The sequence below is a fragment of the Leucoraja erinacea genome, chromosome 39 (genome assembly GCF_028641065.1).
Source record: "Leucoraja erinacea ecotype New England chromosome 39, Leri_hhj_1, whole genome shotgun sequence".
NCBI lineage: Eukaryota > Metazoa > Chordata > Chondrichthyes > Rajiformes > Rajidae > Leucoraja > Leucoraja erinaceus.
In genome coordinates, this window is record NC_073415.1 from 546,292 (window position 1) to 568,229 (window position 21,938).

Genomic DNA, 21,938 nt, shown 5'->3' on the forward strand with positions numbered 1-21,938 from the left:
CCTTCTCTGGTCCCTCTCACCCTCAGATTAGGAGTCCCTGTACAATACTGCAGTACAACTGCAGTAAACCTCCCTGCTCTTATATTCAAATCTTTTTGCTATGAATGCTAACATACCATTCGCCTTCTTCACTGCCTGCTGCATCTGCATGCCTACTTTTAATGACTGGTGTACCATAACACCCAGGTCTCGTTGCATCTCCTCCTTTCCTAATCGGCCACGGCCCATGGCTGATCATCCAACTCAGTATCCTGTACCTGCCTTCTCTCCATACCCCCTGATCCCTTTAGCCACAAGGGCCACATCTAACTCCCCCTTAAATATAGCCAATGAACTGGCCTCAACTACCTTCTGTGGCAGAGAATTCCACAGATTCACCACTTTCTGTGTGAAGAATGTTTTTCTCATCTCAGTCCTAAAAGACTTCCCTCTTATCCTTTCATGCCTTCAGTCCTGAACCCTAATTTAAACTTACGTGTCTCCTGAATTTGTTCGTGCAGCAAGTCATAAATTTGATGTATCAAATTAAACATTTCCCAGAAAATTTGATTTTTATTTCACTCTTCTGAGTAAGCATCGCACTATATAAGCCAGTTGCTTAAATGGTCATTATAAGCCACTTGAACTCTGCTTCGCTTTTTAAATATATGCCTTGTTGTCCTCGTACACAAGTACTAAATTAAATAGACACAAGGAACTGCAGATGCTGGTTTACATTTTTTTTAAATCACACAGTATTGGAGCAACTCAGCAGGTCAGGCAGCTCTGGAGAACATGGTTAGGCCACATCCAGTGAATGATTTGGGTCAGGACCCTTCTTCAGATGGAAGGGTTCCAAATTGAAATGTCTGCCTATCCATGTCTTCCAGAGATGCTGCCTGACTCGCTGATTTACTCCAGCACTTTGTGTCATCTAAATTGTGTTACAATAAACCATATAACAATTACAGCACGGAAACTGGCCATCTCGACCCTTCTAGTCCGTGCCGAACACATAATCTCCCCTAGTCCCATATACCTGCGCTCAGACCATAACCTTCCATTCCCTTCCCGTCCATATAACTATCCAAAGATAAAGAAACATAGAAAATAGGTGCAGAAGGAGGCCCTTCTAGCCAGCACCGCCATTCATTGCGATCATGGCATTGCGATCGTCCCCTATCAATAACTCGTGCCTGCCTTCTCCCCGTATCCCTTGACTCCACTAGCCCCTAGAGCTCTATCTTGTACCCTCTGACAGCAATGCACATCTTTGTAGCACACTGGGGAAGCAATCATTTTTATTATATGTCAGCAGACATTTTAGATTGTATTGTGATTACCACTTTGCAATCTAAAGAACAAATTCTGATGTCCCAGATAACAAACCTAGATTGGTAGGATTAATTCCAGGAAATAGTTGCCAATGTATATTAAATTACTGATTTGGAAAGCTTTGGAGCTGGTGCAGAATGGAGGAAATTGCATTAATCCTTCCTCCTCCTCCTTTTCCCCAACCCCCAAATCCCTTCAACATGAATCACTTTTGTTTGGAATTAAATTTGAAGATGTTCTTGTTAACCCAGATTAATTCACTATTGGAATGTGGAAGGGCAGGTTTTTTTTTCTCTGGGTGTGGATGCAGCTGCCAGATCCATTATATAGGCACAACGAACTGCTGATACTGGTTCACAAAAAAACCCACCTGAAATGCTGAAGTAACTCAGCGGGTCAGGCCACATTTCTGGAGAATGTGAATAGGTGACATTTCAGTCTGAAGATGGGTCCTGGCCTGAAACGTCACCATGATCATTATATGTTGTCTATGAATAACAGTCCTTGTAGATAGTGGCAACCTTCTTAAACTGCTTCCGTCTATCTGGTGAAGGTGCAGCCACAATACTGTTGTGCAAGAAGCTCTGGAATTTACCTCAGTTGCTATCCTTTACACAGTTGTCAAGTCACTCTTGTTAAATGACTGCCTCACAATGTTAGACAGACCTGTGGAATAATGGTCGTTTTTGACTTGGAGATTGCGAAACATGACACGGGGTGTTTTGTTATAGACGCCCCCAGCTGATCAAAGTAACCTGCACACAGAATGCTAATAATTAGACTGCCTCACTAACAAGACTCCGACCTTCGAGAGATTTGAGAATCTTGGCTCAATAACAATTTATTATAAGGTAAAGAAAACCTTAAGAATCTGTAGAAGGGTCTCGGCCCGAAACGTCACCCATTCCTTCTCTCCAGAGATGCTGCCTATCCCGCTGAGTTACTCCAGCTTTTTGTGTCTGTCTTCAAAGAAAACCTTTCTCTGCGGTTATTCACAAATCAATTGAGTTTATTCTTGCCAACCTGCTGTAAAGTCTTTCTGCCCTAAAGGGCCTGTCCCACTGTACGGGGTAATTCAAGAGTTCTCCCAAGTTTCCCCTGATTCGAACTCGAAGAATTACGGTAATAGCCGCTCGTAGGTACTCGGGGGGGGGGGCTCTCGTGGACATTTTTCACAGTGCTGAAAAAACGTATAGTTACCGCGTTTCCCGAGTACCTGCTGTTAGCATTACGAGCCGCTATGAGACATCCCCGAGCTCCGACGTACCTGCTATGTACTTACCACGAGTTTGATTTTTTTTAAACTCAGGAGAGCTCTTGAATTACCTCGTACAGTGGGACAAGCCCTTAAGACTTCCCTGCAAACTGCTTCTTCCAACAAGCCACGCTGACTCGTTTGTTCTTACATCTTTCTCCTGTGTAAAAATGCTTGCCTCCAACAGCCGCTCCCGGAGTTTGGATTAAGAGTGCTCTAAACTGACACTGAATGTATAAAACACCCTGCAGCATGTTGAAGCTTGAGCTCCTGTTCAAGAAAAATGCTGACATCTTCCTTCCAACACGTTGATTGTAAAGTTAGCATTGTTTTCAGAGCAACAAAAATACAAGCCGAATAAATGTAATGATAAAATGCAGATTGACGTGTGACTTTGAAGAAAATGTTCTTTTGTAAATCCTGCGCAAATAATAGATTTTGGCACAATTTTAAAGATTTATGAATAATAAAGATTTTTTTCGTAGAAATGTTGTGTTCACTGTGAGCTACAATGGTCTAATGTTTAAAAGCCCTGTCCCACGGTACGAGTTCATTCCAAGAGCTCTCTCGAGTTTGCCCTGATTTGAACTCGGAGATTTACGGTAATGGCCACTCGTCGGTACTCGGGGCTCTCGTGAACATTTTTCATCGTGTTGAAAAATCTTCACGAGTCTTCCCGTGCTTACCTGCCGTTAGCGAGTCTTCCCGAGTACCTGCCGTCAGCGCTAAGAGATGTCCCCGAGCTCCGACGTACCCGCTGCGTTCATTCTCCGTGCTTACCACGAGTTTGATTTTTTTTAAACTCGGGAGAGCTCTTGGAATGAACTCGCACCGTGGGACAGGGCTTTTAGAAGGAACTGCAGATGCTGGAAAAATCGAAGGTAGGTAAAAATGCTGGAGAAACTCAGCAGCTGAGGCAGCATCTATGGAGCGAAGAAATAGGTGACGTGTTGGATCGAGACCCTTCTGAAGAAGGGTTTCGACCCGAAACGTCACCTATTCCTTCGCTCCAGATTGCTGCCTTGCCCGCTGAGTTTCTCCAGCATTTTTATCTACCCACAATGGTCTAATGAATGTTTTCGTCCACCATGCCTTCCTTCCTTTTTCTCCTATTAATTTGTCAATTTATTAATCATCATTTCTGTCTTGAAATTAATATATTGTACTACATAACCTTTACTTCAAAAACTGAGTGTGGGACCTTTCCCCATGCAAGCCGGAGACCTGGACACCTGCCTACTGCCAGGACAGGTCAGAGATTCATGTGGACAGTAAGATCAGGGTCCAAAATGCTTCTCTGAGCTGCCTGTATTTTGAGAGCATGGATAACAAATTAGGAAACGTGGATCAACAGGAGAATCTGGGGAGGTTTTCCTTGAATCAGGAAGATGAGAAGGGATCTACATTGATAGGACAGGTTTGGAGGGATATGGACCAAACGCAGGCAGGTGGGACTGGTGTAGCTGGGACATGTTGGCTGATGTGGGCCTGTTCCCACAGTGTATCACTCTATGAATCTGATAAGTATTTCAGCTATCGGTCCAGATTGAAATTATTCCCATTGGTGGAAGGCTCAACAGTCAGAATGATCAGAATGAAGGTGGTTGCTGTAAAAAGGAACATAAAGAAAGCTCTCTATGCAGCAACTAGAATCCAGAATACACCGCTCCATGTGGTGGAGAAAGCAGATATAATTGTCAGTAAGGATGTCATTAAGCTGGAAGGAATGCAGAGTAGATTTATGAGGATATTGCCAGGACCAGGGTCTGAGCTATTGGGAAAGGTTGGGCAAGCTGGGCTTTATTCTTCAGAGCGCAGGAGGCTGAGGAGGCCATTTTTATGGTGGTGTATAAAATCATGAGGAAATAGACAGGGTGAATGCACGAGGGGGTGCAGGGCATTAGGAAGAGTGTAAGTGGGTTGCTTTTGCCAGCATGAATTTGATCAATCAAATGGCCTTTTTCCGAGCAGTAATTTTTCAATGAATAATGGATAAAGCTGACAAGAGAACTGAACTATATGGCATTCAACCCGGAAAATTGTGACAAGGTACAAACAGCATTAGAAACATAGAAAATAGGTGCAGCAGGAGGCCATTCGGCCCTTCGAGGCAGCACCGCCATTCATTGTGATCATGACTGATCGTCCCCCAATCAATAACCCGTGCCTGCTTTCTCCCCATATCCCTTGACTCCACTAGCCCCTAGAGCTCTATCTAACTCTCTCTTAAATCCATCCAGTGATTTGGCCTCCACTGCCCTCTGTTGCAGGGAATTCCACAAATTCACAACTCTGGGTGAAAAAGTTTTTTCTCACCTCAGTCCTAAATGGCCTCCCCTTTATTCTAAGACTCTGGTTCTGGACTCGCCCAACAGTGGGAACATTTTTCCTGCATCTAGCTTGTCCAGTCCTTTTATAATTTTATATGTTTCTTAAAGATCCCCCCCCTCTTCCTTCTAAACTCCAGTGAATACAAGCCTAGTCTTTTCAATCTTTCCTCATATGACAGTCCCGCCATCCCAGGGATCAATCTCTTGAGCCTACGCTGCACTGCCTCAATCACAAGGATGTCCTTCCTCAAATTGCACTGTAAAGCAATACCACAGACTTATGCAAGAGTTTACCTGTTAAACAAATCGCACATGTGAAAGGGGAACATTCTGCAGTTAAGTTTGATTCTGATTTTCTGAACATGACATGTCCCACTTTAACTATTTTGCCCTGTAAATATTGGTCTGATTTGTGTAATAGTTTTTGCAGGAACGAGGAGGATATACCAAGGCTCAGGCTCTTAAGTTCTACCCAGATGCAAACAATGAATAAGGGTGCAGCTTTTGGATGTGTAGGAAGGAACTGCAGATGTTGGTTTAAACCGAAGATAGACACAAAATGCGGGAGTAACTCAGCGGGACGGGCAGCATCTCTGGAGAGAAGGAATGGGTGACGTTTCGGGTCGAGACTCTTCTTTGTGCATCTTTTGGATATCAGGTAGAGTTAATGTGTTCACCTTTTGTTGAATGTGCTCCTGCAGTCAGCTGAGTGTCATGTGCGGCCAAATTAATTTAAATTTACTGAGCCGAGACTTTTAGCCAGAATTAATGTGCAGAGTAAATTATTGCAGAAAATGTTATATTTTACGAAGATTAGACAGAATAGTGGTGGAAGAGGTTTGTGTGGAGCTTAACAGAGGCAATGATCAATTGGAAGGTGGCCTATTTCTGAGCAATATTCTGTGTTAAAGAACCATGCTGTTTCTGTATTATCCAACCATTGCCACTGGATGATGCGAGCATCGGGTTTACTGACAAAACTATGCGTGAATTTACATTACAACGTGACAATAAATCTGTCACACAGCTTACAATTGTCGTGCTGTCAAATGCACAGCTGAACGGCTGGAGGACGCAGAATGATCGACTGATAATCTCATAATTTGTTGCACTTTTCTCATCCGGATCTCACCCTGATTTCCCCTCAGGCAAGTGGTACAGAAGTGTGAAAACGCACATCTCCAGATTCGGGGACAGTTTCTACCAGCTGTTATCAGGCAACTGAATCATCCTATTAACAGCTGGACACCCTGGGACTTTCTTTAATTGGACTTTACCTTGCACTAAACATTATTCCCTAATATCCTGTATCTGTACACTGCGGATGGCTCGATTGCTTTGCCATCCCCTCTCCTCACTGGAACATGACGTCCCTGAACTTTGATCAAATGGCCTTTAAACGACTCCCACGTCAGATGTAAACTTACCCAATAACAACTGCTCTCAGTGCAAGGGCCCTATAGTAAATCCCATTCGCGAGTGTTGAGTTCTACGCATGTGGCCTCAACAGACATTCTCTCCAGTATATCCACTTTGAGTGCTGCTGTGACAGACTCCCTAGTTAGCAATGCAACGTCCTCACTTATTCCCCCACCTCGATCACGGCTGAAACATCGAAACCCTGGAACATTGAGCTGCCAGTCCTTCCCTCTCGCAAGCACGTTTCCACAATGTCCTGCCTCTAAATACATCTGCTTTCTCCACAATAGTTGCATGCATTGAAATAAATACCTCACCATGTTTCTTCACCTCTCCCTGGCTATCCTTCCTTTGAGACTTACTGGTCCTAACCTCTTCCTTTCCATCGCTCCTTCCAATTTTGGTTCCCAGCTGCACCAACCTTTCTAGTTTAGACCCTCCTCCGTAGCACTGATCTATGGAATAGTTGATTAAAAACCACCTACCAAAACCCTCAGATGTATCTCATGAAAATCAGTTATTTAGAGCATTCATATTTCTTCCCTTCAATGATCCAAGTGAAGATTCTCATTACAGAATTCACTGTTTTCTCAGCAAGAAAGAGTAAATACAGAGGCTGACTGTGTGTGAATATCCATCCACCTGTCCATTGCAGAATTAAGGCATTAATGCATACTCTTGCCCAGTCATGAACTTTTAAAGTTAGATACACACCAGAATTTACATAAAATGAGTTATTTCCTATGTAATCCATGTTTCTACCATCATGTATGTGTGTTTTAGGGGAGTAAATAAATAATCTATAAATTATTTGGGACTGGAAATAGGTAGTGCAGGAAGCCATTTTACTATGCACTATGCAAAAACACTACAACTGCCCCACCTTTGTTTTCACTTTTTTAATTTTGCAAACTCTAATCTGAAGCAATTTCCAAAGCTACAATTTATTTTACAAATGTTAGAAGAGGCAAACCTGCCAAACAATGTCCATCATAAAAATTCATGTTGAGTATTAATTAAATATAGCTGTAAGGTTGAGAAACTAGATCTCAGAAGAGTGCATGTTCTTCCATTTTATGGTCCAAAGCCTAACTACTGGTTTGCAAAAAAACTATAAAGTCACAGCACAAACCAAGTGGCCACAAAGGAATTTACTTACTACACCAAGCTCTTCTAAAAAAGGAGAAAATACAAGATGAATACTGACTCTGCACAGCAACTTCTGCTGTAAGATATGACTTAGACTTCTGGCTGTGAACACATGTCCTTGTAGACTGTAGCCATGGCATTGCACGTCTGTTTAAGTTCAGACTCTAAACATCTGATTCTTTCCAGGATAGTCAACAGCTCCTGCAGTGTGTCCTCAATCAACTTATTCTCACTGCTGTAGATTTCAAACAAGCCTTCTTCTATCTTCGTGGAGAATTCTGAAACCTTAAAAGTCACAAAAGATTAAATGGCTTTGTCCCAATTTTAAGTAAATAAGTTTATTGGCCATGTATTCACATACAAGGAATTTGCCTTGGTGCTCCGACCACAAGTAACAATATGACCTACAGTGACAGTTACGAATGACTCAGAAAACACTAAACATTAATAATAATGAAACATTAATGATAAAACACCATTGATCAAGCATGTGAACCAACAAAATACCAGATCAAAGGGAGGCTACAGATTTTTGGCTGTTGAGTAGAGCAACTACTCGTGGATAAAGAGTCTGAAGAAGGGTTTCGGCCCGAAACATTGCCTATTTCCTTCGCTCCATAGATGCTGCTGCACCCATTGAGTTTCTCCAGCATTTTTGTGTACTCGTGGACAAAAGCTGTTTTTATGTCTGGCTGTGGCAGCTTTGACAGTCCGGAGTCGCCTTCCAGAGGGAAGTGATTCAAAGAGTTTGTGGCCAGGGTGAGAGGGGTCAGAGATGATCTCGCCCGCTCGCTTCCTGGCCCTTGCAGTGTACAGTTCACCAATCTCTGTTCTCACATCTCTTGCCCTTTCTAGGCTATCATGTGCATGGTGCTTGCAGTCCCAGATCTCCTTAACCAAGTGGTCCATTGCCCACCTTGTTAGAGAGTGAACACACATCATCAAGATTCATTCCAATTGCGTTTTGAGATGCGGGATTGATTCACTTGACAACCATCAGACTACAGATGCTGGTTTAAAGCGGAGATACACACACACACAAGCTGGAGTAACTCAGCGGGTCAGACAGCATCTCTGGAGAAAAGGAATAGGTGACGTTTCGGGACGAGGCAGTCTGAAGGCGGGTCTCGACCCCAAACGTCACCTATTCCTTTTCTCCAGAGATGCTGTCTGACCCATTGAGTTACTCCAGCTTTATGTACCTATCTACAGATTAAGGTGATATTTATTTCCCTTGCAGCACTGAGAAATACTGAGTCCAACTGGGGCATATCACCAAATTCTGCGTCCTCTGGAAACGAGGTGGATGTATAAAATCATGAGAGGTCTGGGGTAAATGGTGTATTAAATCATTTGGGTGAATGTGCAGTCTTTTATCCAAAGTAGGGGAAATCAAGAACCAGGGGGCTTAGGTTAAAGGTGACAGTGGCAGGTTTAGTAGGAACCCGAGAAGCAATTTTTTTTCACTCAGAGGGTCGTGGGTTTATGGAATGAGCTGCCAGAGGAGCTAGTTTAGGCAGATACTATGATAGCATATAACAGACAGTTGGACTAGTATATGGATACGATAGGTTTGGAGGGATATGGGCCAAACATGGGTAAATGGGACTAGCGTAGCTTCGGGCATCTTGCATGGGATAGACAAGTTGGGCCAAAGGGCTGTATGACACTATGAAAGAAGAATGCTCCACACATCCAATTAGGTAAGTGATTGTGTATGAGATTTCTTTTGTCACAACCTTTGTTGAACTTGACACTCACAAAGAACAGCTAAAGATTTCCATGAAGAAGAAAGTCCTGTGAATGAGATAATTCCCTCGACTCACAAACACTTAAACATTTTCACACAAAAACCTGCTATACATAAATTATAGGTTTTCAACATTCAGTTGTTAATAGGAAAGATGCATAATTACCTTCATAACGAGAGTGTCCTTAAAGTTGCTCATCAACTTATGATCTTTTATTCTACTTTTATTTATTTCGTTCACTAGCTGTTTTGTTCTTTCACATATCCCGTCTACACTAGAATCAGGTCCCACAAAACAGTTTGAGGGCTTGCCATTGAAGTCAAGTGTGGAATCATCAATATCAGAGGTTGTCATGGCTTCATCCATTAAGCTGTTAGATTCCTCTCTGTTGCAAGAGAATGGAAAAACAGAATCAGACTGTTGGGAGACCATAGATAGACACAAAAAGCTGGAGTAACTCAGCGGGTCAGGCAGCATCTCTGGAGAAAAAGAATAGGTGACGTGTTTAAGAAGGAACTGCAGATGCTGGAAAATCGAAGGTACACAAAAATGCTGGAGAAACTCAGCGAGTGCAGCAGCATCTATGGAGTGAAGGAAATAGGCAACGTTTCGGGCCAAAACCCTTCTTCAGACTGATAGGGGGTGGGGGGCGGGGAGAAGAAAGGAAAAAGGAGGAGGAGGAGCCCGAGGGCTGAGGGAGAGATAGGAAGGGGAGGAGACAGCAAGGGCTAACAAAATTGGGAGAATTCAATGTTCATGCCCCCAGGATGCAGACTCCCGAAGCGGAATATGAGGTGCTGTTCTTCCAATTTCCGGTGGTGCTCGCTCTGGCCATGGAGGAGACCCAGGACAGAGAGGTCGGATACGGAATGGGAGGGGGAGTTGAAGTGCTGAGCCACTGGGGTGACGTTTCGGGTCGAGACCCTTCTTCAGGTGACCATGGTATCATAGGTGACCATGATACTGATAGTCAAGTTATTTCTTAACCAGACATAATTAAGCTGGAAAGAGTGCAAAGATTTACAGGAATGTTGCCAGCACACAAGGACATGAGTTATAGGGTGAGTTTGAGCCGGCTAAGGCTTTATTCTCTGGAGCATAGGAGACTGAGGCATGACCCTAGAGAGGTGTATAGAATCATGCAGGGCAGAGATAATGTGAATATAATCTTTTTCCTGGAGTAGGGGAATCAAGAACTAGAGAGTCATAAGATCATACGGAATAGGAGTAGAATTAGGCCATTCGGCCCATCAAGTCGACTCTGCCATTCAATCGTGGCTAATCTATCTCCCCCTCCTAACCCCATTCTCCTGCCTTTTCACCATAACCTCAAACACCCGTACTAATCAAGAATCTATCTATCTCTGCCTTAAATATATCCACTCACTTGACCTGTTAGCATTCATAGCAAAAGGATTTGAGTATAGGAGCAGGGAGGTTCTACTGCAGTTGTACAGGGTCTAAGTGAGACCACACCTAGAGTATAGGGTGATTTCACTAAAGGTCACTGGAGCGTGGATCCGCACCCACGTGTCCAAAATTCTCAGGTGGAGGACACTCGAGGGTCCCGGTACATGTTAGTGGATGGGAAAAATCGCATTTTCCCACCCGTTAAAAACATAGAAAACGGCGAGGTTGTGAGCTGCAATTTACTGTGCCAGTCGGGGTGACTGTGAGGCACAGCTACCTAGATTTACAGGGGGGAAAAAAGATAGCAAGTAAGGTAAATTCAAGAGGGAACTGAAGGTGCCTATCCACCGGAAGTCAGGAGCCGACAATTGCCGAGGATATTTAAAGGTCCAAAATATCGGGAAATATCGCGTTTTCCCGCTGAATTTCATCAAAAGTAAGGCATTATATACTTTTTTATCTTTATTCATTTGTTAGATGAGAATTTTTAAAAGTGAAAAATCACTCAGTAAAAGTTCAAAATCAGCCATGGTTCTCAGGTTGGTTTTAACATGCAAAATCAAAACGCCTCTGAAGCTGCATTTACCATTTAAATAATGATAAACTATCAATGCATTTTTAAATAAATTTCACTCAGATGCAAGCTAAGGAATGTGATAATTATCAGCTGTCAGTTGGACAAAATTAGGACATTTTATTATTTGCCAAAATATATTTCTCAATGTTTCTTGTTTAAAGCCTGCACATTCACCCAATTAATACATAAGTTGTTTGGGTGAATTCATTTATGTATTAATTGGGTGAATGTGCAGGCTTTAAACAAGAAACATTGAGAAATATATTTTGGCAAATAATAAAATGTCCTAATTTTGTCCAACTGACAGCTGATAATTATCACATTCCTTAGCTTGCATCTGAGTGAAATTTATTTAAAAATGCATTGATAGTTTATCATTATTTAAATGGTAAATGCAGCTTCAGAGGCGTTTTGATTTTGCATGTTAAAACCAACCTGAGAACCATGGCCGATTTTGAACTTTTACTGAGTGATTTTTCACTTTTAAAAATTCTCATCTAACAAATGAATAAAGGTAAAAAAGTATATAATGCCTTACTTTTGATGAAATTCAGCGGGAAAACGCGATATTTCCCGATATTTTGGACCTTTAAATATCCTCGGCAATTGTCGGCTCCTGACTTCCGGTGGATAGGCACCTCCAGTTCCCTCTTGAATTTACCTTACTTGCTATCTTTTTTTTTCCCTGTAAATCTAGGTAGCTGTGCCTCACAGTCACTCCGACTGGCACAGTAAATTGCAGCTCTCAACCTCGCCGTTTTCTATGTTTTTAACGGGTGGGAAAATGCGATTTTTCCCATCCACTAACATGTACCAGAACCCCCCTGTGTCCTCCACCTGAGAATTTTGGTCACGTGGGTGCGGATCCACGCTCCAGTGACCTTTAGTGAAATCACCCTATTGCATACAGTTTTATTCTCCTAATCTGAGGAAAGACATTGTTGCCATAGAGGAAGTACAGAGAAGGTTCACCAGACTGATTCCTGGGATGTCAGGACTTTCATATGAAGAAAGACTGGATAGACTCGGATTGTACTCGCTAGAATTTAGAAGATTGAGGGGGGATCTTATAGAAACTTACAAAATTCTTAAGGGGTTGGACATGCTAGATGCAGGAAGATTGTTCCCGATGTTGGGGAAGTCCAGAACAAGGGGTCATAGTTTAAGGATAAGGGGGAAATCTTTTAGGACCGAGATGAGGAAAACATTTTTCACACAGAGAACAATGAATTTCTGGAATTCTCTGCCACAGAAGGTAGTTGAGGCCAGTTCATTGGCTATATTTAAGAGGGAGTTAGATGTGGCCCTTGTGGCTAAAGGGATCAGGGGGTATGGAGAGAAGGCAGGTACAGGATACTGAGTTGGATGATCAGCCATGATCATTTTGAATGGCGGTGCAGGCTCGAAGGGCCGAATGGCCTACTCCTGCACCTATTTTCTATGTTTCTATGACCTCCATAGCCTTCTGTGGCAATGAATTCCACAGATTCACCACCCACTGACTAAAGAAATGTCTCCTCATCTCCTTCCTAAAATAACGTCCTTTAATTCTGAGGGCATAGGTTTAAGGTGAAGGCGGAAAGATTTAATAGGGAACTTAGGGGCAACTTTTTCACACAGAGGATGGTGGTATATGGAAGGAGCCAGCAGTAAAATTGGTTGAGACAGGTACAATAACAACATTTAAAGTACTTGGATAGGATAGAAATGGATAGAAAAGGGTTAGAGGAATACCAGCCTAATGCAAGCAAATGGGACTATCTTAGATGGGCATCTAAGTCAGTATGCATGAGTGGGGCTGAAGAGCCTGATTCTGTACTGTCTTTCTCCATGACTCTATAACCAACTATAAAGACATTGAGGGGATTACATGTGATAGTAAGAGCTGCATTGTGAGTGAGAGTGTATGAACTGGTTCTGTTTGGTTGATACTATCTGCTCAATCTCAGCCACGGTGGCACAGCGGCAGAGTTACTGCCTTACTGCGAATGTAGTGCCGGAGACCTGGGTTCGATCCCGACTACGGGCGCTGTCTGTATAGAGTTTGTACATTCTCCCCGTGACCTGCGTGGGTTTTCTCAGAGATCTTCAGTTTCCTCCCACACTCCAGAGACGTACAGGTATGTAGGTTAATCGGCTTGGTAAATGTAAAAATTGTCCCCAGTCGGTATCGGAGAGTGTTAGTGTGCGGGGATCGCTGTTCGGCGTGGGTCCGGTGAGCCGAAGGGCTTGTTTCCGCGCTGTATCTCTAAACTAAACTAAACTAAACAATATGTTACCTGGATAATTCTATCTATCAGTAGTCACAAACTGCAGAGAAAAGATTTTTTAATGTGTATTCAAACACAGATGACATTCCATACAGGAATGATGTATAGGTTTTGGAGAGGGTAGAGAAGAGCTTTACCAGAATGGGGACTGGGTTAGAGGGTATTAGCTCAAAGGAGAGTTTGGACAAATTTGGATTCTTTTCTCTGTAGCATCGGAAGTTGAGGGGAGACCTGATGGAAGTCTATAAAATTTTGAGAGGCAAAGATAGGGTACAGTCAGACCCTTTCTCCAGGGGTGGAAATGTTAATACCTAAAGGGCATAACTTTAAGGTAAGAGGGGCAACGTTTAAAGGACGTGCAGCCCAAGTTTTTGTTTTACTCAGGTGGGTGTCTGGAACGTGCTGCCAGGTGTGGTGGTGGAGCAGCTATGCTGGTGACATTTAAAAAGCTTTTAACTAGGCACATGGATATAAAGGGAAAGAAGAAATATTGATGGTACACAAAAATGCTGGAGAAACTCAGCGGGTGCAGCAGCATCTATGGAGCGAAGGAAATAGGCAACGCTTCGGGCCGAAACCCAAACGAAATAGGCAACGTTTCGGGTCGAAACCCGCAAGGGTTTCGGCCCGAAACGTTGCCTATTTCCTTCGCTCCATAGATGCTGCTGCACTCGCTGAGTTCCTCCAGCATTTTTGTGTACCTTTGATTTTCCAGCATCTGCAGTTCCTTCTTAAACACAGAAGAAATATGGATCATGTGCAGGCAGAGGAGATTAGTTTAACCTGGCATCAAGTTCAGCACGGATGTTGTGGGCTGAAGGGCCTGCTCCTGTGCTGTACTGTTCCAGCGATGGATAGCTGCAGTTGCAGGACCTGCTGTGTGTTAGAAAATGGTGCTGCTGAAACATGAAGCGTTTGTTAAATCTCCAAATATCAGTAATATCTGTGTTCAATATTTAAATCATTGCCAAAGTCACACTAGCTTTTTAAATAGCGACATGGATTGCATTTGGCTTAGTCTCCCAGACTTAAAACACCAATGGACATTTCCCCCATTTCTGCCTTTTAACAAAGCTTATTTTATCTTTTATAACTAAATTGTCCATCCATCCTTTTTGGCCTTGCGTGCTTGAATACATGATGTTTTGCTGTAACAAAATAATCTAATGTTCAGTTACTCCCAGCTGGCATTATTACACCCAAGTGCAAAATGTCATTGCTAACAAAATCATCACCAACATGTCGTCCGCCGACATGCTCCACTCAAAGCAGCAGATAAACCTCTTTAATAGTTATAACTGACATTAATGCTCAGAAATTCAATTGGCAATGCTGCTTTTTTCAGAATAAGGCAATTGAAAATATGTTTATTTCCCCCCAAGTGAAATGCAATAACAACCTTCCCTGGAGTCATAACTGCAAATGCCAGAATCTTGAACAAAAACAAAGTGCTGGCCACGCAGCCACTGTAGAAGGAATGGATAGTGTTTCGGGTCTCTCTCCTGCATTTGTTTCGAATCATAAAATAGTGAAAGATCGACAATACAAAAGAAGGCCATTTAACTACCATGTCCACGCTTTCAATAAAGATCTACTGGTTCTTAGCTATTAGTCCCATCTTCCAACACTAGGTCTGTTTTCTTGCAGGTCACAGCTTTTCAAGTACACATCCATGTATTTTACTAATTGAATGAGAGTTTCTGCCTCAATCCTTTTCAAGCAGTGAGTTTTAGACCACCCACCAACCTCTGGGTGAAAAGCTGTTTCCTTATCTCCCGCACAGGTTGAAAGGATTCAAAGTAACATTTGCAAATTTGCAGATGACGCGAAGCTGGGTGGCAGTGTGAACTGTGAGGAGGATGCTATGAGAATGCAGGGTGACTTGGGCAGGTTGGGGGAGTGGGCAGATGCTTGGCGGATGAAGTTTAATGCAAATAAATGTGAGGTTATCCACTTGGTAGCAAAAACAGGGGCAGATTACTATCTAAATGGCGTCAAGTTGTGAAAAGGGGAAGTACTACAGGATCTGGGGGTCCTTGTACATCAGTCTATGAAAGTAAGCATGCAAGTACAGCAGGCAGTGAAGAAAGCGAATGGCATGTTGGCCTTTATAACAAGAGGAATCGAATATAGGAGCAAAGAGGTCCTTCTGCAGTTGTACAGAGCCCTAGTGAGACCACACCTGGAGTATTGTGTGCAGTTTTGGTCCCCTAATTTGACATTCTTGATATTGAGGGAGTGCAGTGTAGGTTTACAAGGTTAATTCCCGGGATGGTGGGACTGTCATATGCTGAGAGAATGGAGCAGCTGGGCTTGTACACTCTGGAGTTTAGAAGGATGAGAGGCAGATCTTATTCAAACATATAAGATTGTTAAGGGCTTGGACACGCTAGAAGCAGGAAGCATGTTCCTGATGTTGGGGGAGTCCAGAACCAGGGGCCACAGTTTAAGAATAAGGAGAAAACCATTTTGGGTCAAGACCCTTCTTCAGACTGAGATTCAGGAGAGGGAAACTAGCTCTGCCATTTATAGCAACGAATGCATGCATGTGTGTTGGACTTTAGTATTCAATAACACGAGTGGGTTGAGTGTTTATAACCCAGGGACAGCCTGTACTTTAACTTTTAACACCTCTTAATTTTATGCATTTCAAATAAATCTGCCTCCAGTTTATCCAACCCTTCCTCATAGCTGAAAACTTCCAGACCTGCAATATCCATAATCTCTGCTGCACGTTCAGCAGTGCAATCACAACTTTCTTGTAATGTAGTAAGAAAACTATGTGCTGCTCTCAAGATGAGGTTTTGGTTGCAGCGTAAACTACCTGCATTTATGTTTATCTGCTGCATCTTTAGACTTTACTGAAACAGCTTGGAAACGCCGACCAGTGATCATTTCGTACACTAACACTATCCTACACGCTAGGGACAATTTACAATTTGAAGCCAATTAACCTATAAACCTGTACGTCTTTGAAGTATGAGAGGAAACTGGAGCACCCAGAAAAAATCCACACGGTCTCAGGGAATGAATGAGACATCCAATGAAATATCCTCTATCTTTCGTCAATATGGACACAAAGTGCTAGAGTAACTCAGCAGGTCAGATAGCATCTCTGGACAACATGGATAGGTGACATTTCGGGTCAAGTTCCTTCTTTGACTTATCCTCGGCCATATTTGATGGAACCCTCAGATGCACTTCCTCCCCCCTGCCCAGACAGAATATAGAGTGTTTCCGAAATCCGCATCTTGCACCTTACAGCGTCCACATCCAGCCCGGCACCCTTTGGGCCACTTAGTCCACGCCGACCATCGATCACCCATTCACACTAATTCAATGTTAGGGTCTTAGAAACAGGCCCTTAGGGCCAGATTGTCCGTGCTGACCAAGATGCCCAATCTACGCTAGTCCCACCTGCCCTCTTTTGGCTCATATTCTTCTAAACCTTTCCGATCCAGGTACCTGTCTGAATGCCTTTTAAATGTTGTGGTACCTGCCTCAACTACCTCCTCTCGCAGCTTATTCCATATAACACCAACTTCGAGGTGGGAAAGTTGCCCCTCATGTTCCTATTAAATCTTTTCCTTCTCACCTCTGTCCTTTGGTTCTTGATTCGTCTACTCTATTCGTCACGCTCTATCTATGTCCCTCGTGATTTCAAGGCTGCCAACTCTCACGCATTGAGCGTGAGAATCACGCATTTCACCAAATTCTCACGCTCTCACACTGGTCACGGAATTTCTCACGCTCTGTCGTGAGAAATTCGGTGATCAACGAAAATTTCAACTGCATGGGCTGCGGGTGGAGAGCCGGGGCGGAGGGAGGGATGGAAGCAGAAGCAGCGGCGGGGACAGATGCGGACGGGGAGCCGGGGCTGGCGGGGGTTTGCCAGGCTGGCCAGTGTTTGCCGGGCTGGCGAGTGTTTGCCGGGATGGCGAGTCGCTCGCTGCAGCTCCGGCCATGGAGCACCCTAGTTCATGAGTCCCGGGCCGTCGGAGGGGTCGGAAGCGTTGCGCTGCTGCCGTGAGAGTCTCTGTGCCGAATTCGCCCTGGTGACCGGCATGGACCAGGCTGCGGCTCGGTGCATCCTGGAGGACAACCAGTGGCTGCTGGAAGTAGGTACCAAGCGCTGGGTGGAAGATAGTGGCCTTCAAATGAGAGTGGGTTGGAGAAAGCATCCTGATTGCCTGATAGATTTTCACTTACTGTAACTGCAGGAACAATGTTAGGGGGAGTTCAGAATCAGGGATCACACAGCTTAAGAATAAGGGGTGGGCCATTTAGGACTGAGATACGGACAAACTTTCTTCACCCAGAGAGTTGAGAATTTGTGGAATTTTCTGCCACAGAAGGCAGTGGAGGCCAATTCACTGGATGTTTTCAAGAGAGAGTTTTAGCTCTTGGGGCAAGCGAAATCAAGGCATATGGGGAAAAAACAGGAAAGAGGTACTGATTTTAGAAGAACAGCCATGATCATATTGAATGGCCGTGCTGGCTCGAAGGGCCGAATGGCCTATTCCTGCACCTATTTTCTATGTTTCTATGCTTGAATATATGGCAACAAAACTCGACCACATTATTTTGAAGCATTCATGCATGATGGAGGTATAATGTAGTCATAGAGTGATACAGTGTGAAAACAGGCCCTTCGGCCCAACTTGCCCACACCCGCCAACATATCCCAGCTACACTACCTACTTTTGGTCCATATCCCTCCAAACCTGTCCTATCCATGTATAGTCTAACTGTTTCTTAAATGTTAGGATAGTCCCTGCCTCAACTACCTCCTCTGACAGCTTGTTCCATACATCCATCACCCTTTGTGTGGAAAAAGTTACCCCTTAAAAAGTTACCTCTTAAAAATACATCAAACAAAAAACATTGAAATCATACTTCTACAATGCATTAAAACACAATTTCTCACTCACAACTCTTACCCAATGCTGGCAGCCCTATGATTTTATACACCTATTTAAGATCATTTTCCACCCCCCATTTTGCCAAATGGGGCAGCAGACTATATCTGTGAGAGGTTGGGGGGAAGGAAGGGGGCGAGTTTGGGTAACCAAATCTTTTTTCAGAAACAATAAACAATAACATTTTAATTTCAGATTGTGATAGATTTCCACTACACCGAATTTCAGAAATAAACATGTCATTAATTAGTAGGAAGGAATTGCAGATACTCATTTACACCAAAGATAGATACAAAATGCTGGAGTAACTCAACGGGATAGGCAGCATCTCTGGATAGAAGGAATGGGTGACGTTTTGGGTTCTGAAGAAGGGTCTCGACCCGAAAAATCACCCATTCCTTCTATCCAAAGATGCTGCCTGACCCGCTGAGTCACTCTCAGGTAATTAATTATTTATTTTTCATTGAGGTTTCACAAGACCACTGATCTTCATTAGCTGTAACTCTAGGCTTGGGCAAATCCATTGCAAATTGGATGAACCAAACAATGTTCTCAGGGAAATTTGCCGCACCATGGGCCCGCCCTGCTTTCTACATTGTTTTTGTTGTTAGTAGTAAATATATAAAATTAGAACCCAGGACTAGCCAACTGTTTAGTGCATGTTCCTTAAGGTTATTTAAAAGTTAAAGGTCTGCCATCAGTTGATGACCACTGTGTATCGCTGGCATTAAGGGCTGCCGTCGCGTTAATGACAGAAAATACTTCAGGTGCAACTCAAATGTGGACCAAGAACAAGCACTCATACAACTACTGTCCTGCTAATAAAAACCTACTGGTCAGATCAACACTATCAGTACATAGAACCTGTGGTGGATAGACACAAAATGCTGGAATAACTCAGCGGGACAGGCAGCATCTCTGAAGAAAAGGAATGGGTGACATTTCGGTCGAGACCCATCTTCAGACTGAGATTCAGGGGAGAGGGAGACTAGAGATATGAAGGAGTAAGGTGTGAAAAGGACAGATCAAAGCAGACGATGGTCAAGGAAATGTAGAACGGCTTGTTAGCTGAGGGGAAGGTGACAACGAACCATACAATCAGTAAAATTAATCAAGATGACAGTGAAACTGGTCGGAGAACGAGGGTGGGGTGGGGGGTATGGAGAGAGAGGGAAAGTAACGGTTACCTGAATTTAGAGAAATCAATATTCATACCTATAGTGGCTTAGTGCTACATCACCCCCGCTCATAAAAATAAAGAACAATTCCAGGCTCACTCACCTTAAATTGACCTCTGTGTATAGAGTCTTCCTGTAACCACTGGTTTGTGGCCTGTTTTCATCAATGTTGCCCTTCTTTTGTTCACCATCATAATCTTTTTCAGCCATCTTGATCTGAAAGCAGGAGAGTTTAACAGCTTGCTTCCGATAAGATCAGAACAGAACTGGCGATTCATTCGGGTTTCATCTTTACTGGTTTTCTCCTCAGCGCAAAGCACCATCTGATGCTGTGTTACAATACCATGGGGTCCGACCACAATTTGGTGCTTCACTCGAGTGCTAACTTTGTGATGCTCGTCAGCAGAGATTCTGTGAATTGCATGAACAGGAAACCCAAGTTCCACCCCCACGTCACACACTTTGATGGCAGATAATGACCTGAACATGTGGCTTCCATTGTCACTGTAGCTCAGTTGGGTTCTGGTAGTATGTTCTTCCCTCAATATAAATTGCCGCAATATAAATTGAATCCACAGCACCTCAGATTTTCACACAAAGGATGGTGGGTGTATGGAACAAGCTGCCAGAAGTGGTAGTTGAGGCAGGGACTATCCCAACCTTTAAGAAACAGTTAGGTACATGGATAGGACAGGCTTGGAGGGATATGGGCTAAACGCAGGCAGCCTCAAGTAATTCTACAACCTGATGCTGCTACAAGGTTTCCAGACAGGAAAACAAGTCTCTCTCATCCATCAAACAAATGATTAATTTGAAACTGCCTCCCTCAAAGCCCAATGGTGCAAATTGAATATAGCTGGGGCATGTTGGCCGGTGTGGGCAAGTTGGGCCGAAGGGCCTGTTTCCACCCTGTATCACTCTATGATGCAAACTGTTGGTCATTTATGATTTCGCACCATAGCCATGGGGAAGGAAAAAGGAAGTGAACATTTTCCTGAATGGATTTCTTCAGAACTGCAATATTATATGGGTACAGAAGAACTGCAGATTCTGGAACCTTGCGCAAACCACAAGTGCCGGAGGAACTTAGTAAGTCGGGTTTCTTAGTATCTGCGGAGATTCTAGGAAAGGAATATACAATTTGCATTTGGTTTGTCTGTATAAGTTTGTAACCAACTCAGCCCTGTATGCAAGCTATCGGCAAGCAAATTCCTGAATTTTTTGGTATTCCCATGCATTATTGATATCTGTGCAGCCATCCCTCAAAGCCCCAATGATGCAAATTGAATATGACAACTGTGCACTTTTACTATTCAACCACCTCCTCCCCTCCTCCCTTCTCTTTCCTATGCCCCATCAGCATGTGCACTCCTTTCTCCTTTACCCCTTCCCAGCCTTTTGTCTTCTTTGCATCACTGGCCTGTCCACACATCCAGTTGAAAACATTCCTCACTTGTATTCACCTATCACTTGCCAGAGCTCGTCTCGCCCCAATCTCTCTTTCAGCTTTCTCCCCTCTACTACAATTAGTCCGAAAAATGGTCCCAACCCCGAAATGTCACCTATCCACGTTCTCCAGAGATTCTGTCTGACCCTCTGAGTTACTCCAGCATTTTTCTGTCTTTCAGTATTTATTTTGTTTGTTCATATGCAGGCTCTGGACACCACTGGCAGAGCTAACAATAATTTCTCGAAGTGAGCCATTTCAGTAAACATTTGGAGTCAATCTCCATTGCTGTGGTTCCTACATTCCGATTAATTTACTGTCATGTACACCAGAGTGCAATGAAATTTCTTGTTCTCGTGAAGCTCAGAAAGTAAACAGTAAGTACACAATAAACAGATTGATAAATGCAAGAACAGCAGAACAGTGCAAAGATTGCAGTGCCATCTGAAATAGTACAAAAATCCTGAATGAGGTAACTGAATGAGGTATTGAGAATATAAGTACATGGCAGAACCTCCGGGAAGGGAGTCAAGAGTGTTTTATTGTTATGTGTCCCAGACAGAACAAAGAAATTCGTACTTGCTGCAGCACAACAGAATATGTAAACATAGCACACTGTAAACAATATGATAAACGAGAGGGGAAAAAAAAGTTCAGTGTGTAAAATAGGTGATTTGTTCAGGAGTCTCTAGCAATGGGGAAGAAACTGTTCTTAAGTCTGGATGTCCAGGCTATCAAGCTCTCCTCGCAGAAGGCGGAGGAGAGAAAGGGAAATGGCTAGGTCAAATAATCAACAAAGTTAAAGATTGAATTTGTTAAATCACTGGATTGGAATCTGAACACCTGAGCCAATGATCGGGAGGCAAGAGCTTCAATTACGCCACGAAATATTAAATAAACATACAATAATAACTCTTGA

The 21,938-nt window shown here is 43.3% G+C and overlaps 1 protein-coding gene and 1 long non-coding RNA gene across 2 annotated transcripts in view; one reads left to right on the forward strand and one right to left on the reverse strand.

Annotated features, from left to right (window-relative positions):
- The first annotated feature begins 72 nt into the window (after window positions 1–72).
- On the forward strand, window positions 73–3,055 carry LOC129714361 (uncharacterized). Its single transcript, XR_008726340.1, has 2 exons — window positions 73–1,697; window positions 2,255–3,055. It is a non-coding gene; the product is annotated as an uncharacterized LOC129714361 (long non-coding RNA).
- A 4,147-nt stretch (window positions 3,056–7,202) lies between these two features.
- LOC129714586 (synaptonemal complex central element protein 2-like) overlaps window positions 7,203–21,938 on the reverse strand; it is a 41,548-nt gene continuing 26,812 nt past the window's right edge. The window contains exons 2-4 of the mRNA XM_055664311.1: window positions 19,676–19,788; window positions 9,384–9,603; window positions 7,203–7,752 (exon numbers count right to left, since the gene is read on the reverse strand). Of these exons, the coding sequence (XP_055520286.1) occupies window positions 7,558–7,752; window positions 9,384–9,603; window positions 19,676–19,788 (528 nt within the window). The 3' untranslated portion in view covers window positions 7,203–7,557. The remainder of the gene's footprint in view (window positions 7,753–9,383; window positions 9,604–19,675; window positions 19,789–21,938) is intronic.